The sequence below is a fragment of the Triticum dicoccoides genome, chromosome 5A, assembly GCF_002162155.2.
Source record: "Triticum dicoccoides isolate Atlit2015 ecotype Zavitan chromosome 5A, WEW_v2.0, whole genome shotgun sequence".
In the NCBI taxonomy this organism is placed as follows: domain Eukaryota; kingdom Viridiplantae; phylum Streptophyta; class Magnoliopsida; order Poales; family Poaceae; genus Triticum; species Triticum dicoccoides.
In genome coordinates, this window is record NC_041388.1 from 393,682,227 (window position 1) to 393,686,423 (window position 4,197).

Sequence of the window (4,197 nt, forward strand, 5' to 3'; positions counted from 1 at the left end):
GTTGGCGAGGCCAGCTTGTTCTAGACGCGTCGTCCAATCTAGACACCGCCGCAGTAGTGTGACGGGGATGGTGGCTCCTCCTTGACCCGTGCCAACGATGGTGGCGTCGGTCCATCTGATGGACGAACTCTTCGTCCGTCAGAGGCACGGCCGCTGCTACGGCTGCTGGGCTTATTATTCTCCTCGTCGCCAAAGGAGATTCCGACCGCCGTCGTTCAGTCGCTCTTATCAATAGATAAAATTTTAACAGATTTTTTGTCGGCAATAAGGAAAAATAATCATGATTTGTCGGTTGCTCGTACTGAGTTTTAAGAGTTGAAATTTAACATTTATTTTAGAAGCTTCTTAGAACATATTTAAAATGGTTCTTATTTGAAAGCCTCGACATGAGAAACACACGAATATGAAAATAAAACTTTATTTAGACTTTGTATTCAAAAGATAAGAAAGTTTAGAAATCGAAAGTCAAAAGAAAAGGCACGTGCGAGTAACTTGGTGTCCCAACGTCTGCTTGCCACAAATTCTCTTCCGTACAAGCCATGTTCTGCACTCGAGTTGTTCGTTGGCACAGTGATACTATTTTGTTTTTTTAACACATCAGTATAAACACAAACGCTCATACATACATGTATCGTTGGCGCGATGATACTATTTTGTTGTTTTTCCAGGGAAATGGAGTCGATGATTATTCCCGTAAACCAGCTGAAAGATAATAAGTAATGTTATTCAGCTGAAGTTTGTTGGGAGGGGATGACAAATCGAATATTTTTTATTGCAATTTATATTGTCGCTAAGATGGTAAATTTGTTTACAAGCACGACAAATCCAGCACCGGCCAACATAAATTGCCTTGCAAATCGTTAGCAATTGCTATAAGCCGGTCCAGGATAAATAAGATGCTAGCAACTAACATCGAAAGCGACACATTGGATTGGACTCGCAGGTTGATGAGAAAAGACAGCGCAAGTCATTTACGGCAAGCTCTAAGGTACAATCATCAAGAACACACACACAAAAAAAGGTGCAATTCCAATCTCCATCCACAAGCCAGCCATGAATCCATTCTACTCCGACGATCAGACCAACAAGCCAGGGCTAAACAAACAAATTGAAGTGACCAACGACGACATTTACGGGTCAGTTCACTCGGTGAAACCAAGTCCACAAAAGTGAAAAGAAAAAAAACTATACAATCTACAGCACCCCAACCCTACTGATTACAGAACATATACCCACTGTTATACTATACAACCCTCCATCTTGACCGTTCCCTCCTTTCATACGGTATACAGCTTCAGTTTTACCTCTCTACCTCCATGGGCTTTGTGCCACCGCTGACCATCTGCCCGTAATAAGTACTTTTCGCGGCCTCCATGTCATCCTCGTCCTCGTGATCGTCCCCGACGCTGAACCGGCCGCCGGCGGGTCCTCCCTTGACCAGCGGCAAGTACTGCGGCTCCTCGGGGTACAGCCTGCTGACCTGGAGGTAGAGCACGACGACGAACACCATGGTGCCCGTCAGGTACCAGCTGAACTGCAGGTTCACCAGCGCCTTGGCGCGGTGGAGCGCCTCGTCGGTGCGGCACCGGACCACGTCGTGGCCGTCCTCGTGGTTGAGGAAGCACCCCTTGGAGACGAGCCCCGGCGTCCAGAGCATGACGCCCATGACGATCAGCCACACGCCCTGGAGCACGAGGCTCGCGGACCTGACCAGGCTCACCACGAAGCTCCGCGGGCACGGGATGCCCAGCAGCGTGGTGGCCAGCGTGACGGCGACGACGGTCTGCAGCAGCCAGTGGAACTGCCCCTCCACGCCCATGTGGTCCGTGGAGTGGAGGTGGAAGACGAGCAGCTCCTGCGCGAACGCCGCGGCGGCGGCCAGCTGCGACACGGCGTCCCGCATCGGCGCCCGGACCCTGTCCATGTGGATGGTGACCGCGGCGAAGGCGAGCAGCGCGAGCGAGACGGACGCGTGCTCGAAGTTGTGGAGGTGGTCGGACGGGATGGTGCCGTCATCGTCGAACGGCTGGTGCTTCGCGGGGCCGATGACGAGCTCCATCAGGATGGACGCCGACGTGCCGGCGATGATGAGGATGAGCTCGAGGTGCCGGACGCCGCGCGCGGGGAACCAGAGCGGCGCGGCGTAGGAGTCGGGCCGCAGCGCGAACAGCCGGATGTGGTTGAACAGCTGCCACAGGCCGATGAGGAGGAAGCCGGCGCCCGGAGCGACGTGGCCGACGAGGGTGCCCATGGCGACGGCGGCTGCGAGGGAAATTTAAACGCTGGTGGTGATCAGCTGCGTTTGGAGTTTGAATGGCTGATGGGAACCATCATGGCCCATGGGGTTTAAGAAGGTTGGATGGTCGACTCTCTGGAGAGTTCCGGTGGCTTGCAAGGTTTGAAAAGTTGTCTTATTTTACAAAAATGGATTTGGACAATCTCAATCGGCAGCACTTCAGCAGTGATGTGTTATTCCGGTAGCTTATCTTTTTCAATCCCTTTCTCATTCTGTTTTGCTTACTTGCTTGGGCTTCCAAGATGAGGGTTTTATTTCTCTTTTATTTGCGTGCGGTGTAATACGACTAATTATTTATTCTCTTGAAGATTGTTGAGTACATTAGTTAAGATAAGATAGTGATGAGAATGAGATCCTCTAACGTTAGTAGTACTAGTTCAACTAGTGTTGATAATCAAGCCGTTGTCTCCATAGTTTGACTTATATTACACATTTCTCACTAAGGTCTCCATAGTTATTTTTTGTTTGTCGTAGCAGCACGGTTGTTGTAGCAAGGAGTATCAATTTAATTGTTCGTGCATGCAATCAATTAATTACTACTTTTAAAATGAAAAACATCTTTTTGTTTTGCTTCTTCGGCTATTTTTGTGTGTTGCATAACGTCTTGTAAGCTCAGGATGGTGTCTAGACAAGAAACATTTCATAGGATACTTGCACACGTATAATTAAACAGATAAGCCTAAGATGATGTCTAGGTAAAAGACATTTGGTAGGGCACTTGCACTTGGATAATTCACTAGACACTCGAACTCACATCCCCTTAATCTTACGTCTCAATGGCAGGGATGTCGAGATGTCCACGCCAACCGCGTTTGTTGTTTCTGACAAAAGAAATACTTTTCAACAAAAAATATATTTTTTGGCTCATCCGATTCATGCTGATGTGTTTGCTTGTGTAAGCCTAGGACGGTATCTTAAACCAGGGATTTGGGTGAAGTGCTTTAAAAAAACTTGCACGCACACAATTAAGCGAAGAGAGGTACACGCTGAAACCTATGTCTCCTTTCCCCCCTAAGAGTGCGGTTAATAATATAGCTAGTTGTTCGCTATAACGTGTTGTTATGTCATTCATAACCAATGTAATAGTCAGCATGTATAATAGTTGGCTATAAGAGCAAGTATAGTAAGGTGACATAAGCAGGTTATAAGGACTAAAATATTATATCTGTGCTTAGTCAAAGGAAAGAGAAGAGGAGAGAGAAGAGAAGCAGACTCTTGATTAGTAGCCAGCTGCAGCAAAAGCTCGAAGACACTTTGTGAGGCTGTAAAATGAGCCAACTATTAATAAAATAGTACACGTTCAAAATTTACTATTGTACATGCCGGCTATTAGGTTCGTTGTAAATGACATGTCAACTTCTTATAGCCGATTGTTGGCGTATTATTAACCATGCTCTAAAAAGATACTATTTTGTCAACATATGACACATCTTTCACTCTTACAAAGTTTCTTGAAGCATGAGCTAATGTAAGTCTATAACTCGCTTCTTTTCTCTCTCTTCAAACTCGGTAAAAATACTATATTTAAATCCTTACATCATGTTTACATCATTTTATTATATTTGCTCTAAATCCTTCACGGCATGGAGTTCAAATGTCCACGGCAGCCGTGCTGGTGTTTCAACGGTTGACGTTAGCCCGGTTCCCACGGTGCCCGTGTCCGAGTTGTGTTACCGTGACGGCGTGACGTGTGTATGTATGCATGATCGACAGCTACCGCGTTGGCTGTGCCGAGCGGTGACATGTCATCCCCGAGTGACAACTGGCCACACACCGGCGCCGCCGTGGATCGCGTGATCCGTCTACTAGAAGCACGCCGGCCGCGGAAAATCCCGGTCGTGTCGCGCCGCCGGGGCGGGACTAGCTTGGTTGCACTTTTCTGACCTGGCCGCGGGGAAGAC

General features: G+C 47.7%; 1 protein-coding gene across 1 annotated transcript; it reads right to left on the reverse strand.

The window, feature by feature from the left end:
• Positions 1-944: 944 nt before the first annotated feature.
• LOC119297408 lies at positions 945-2,300 on the reverse strand. The gene has a single exon (XM_037575209.1). The coding sequence runs from the start codon at positions 2,249-2,251 to the stop codon at positions 1,301-1,303; it is 951 nt and encodes a 316-aa protein (XP_037431106.1). The 5' UTR covers positions 2,252-2,300; the 3' UTR covers positions 945-1,300.
• Between the last annotated feature and the right edge of the window lie 1,897 nt (positions 2,301-4,197).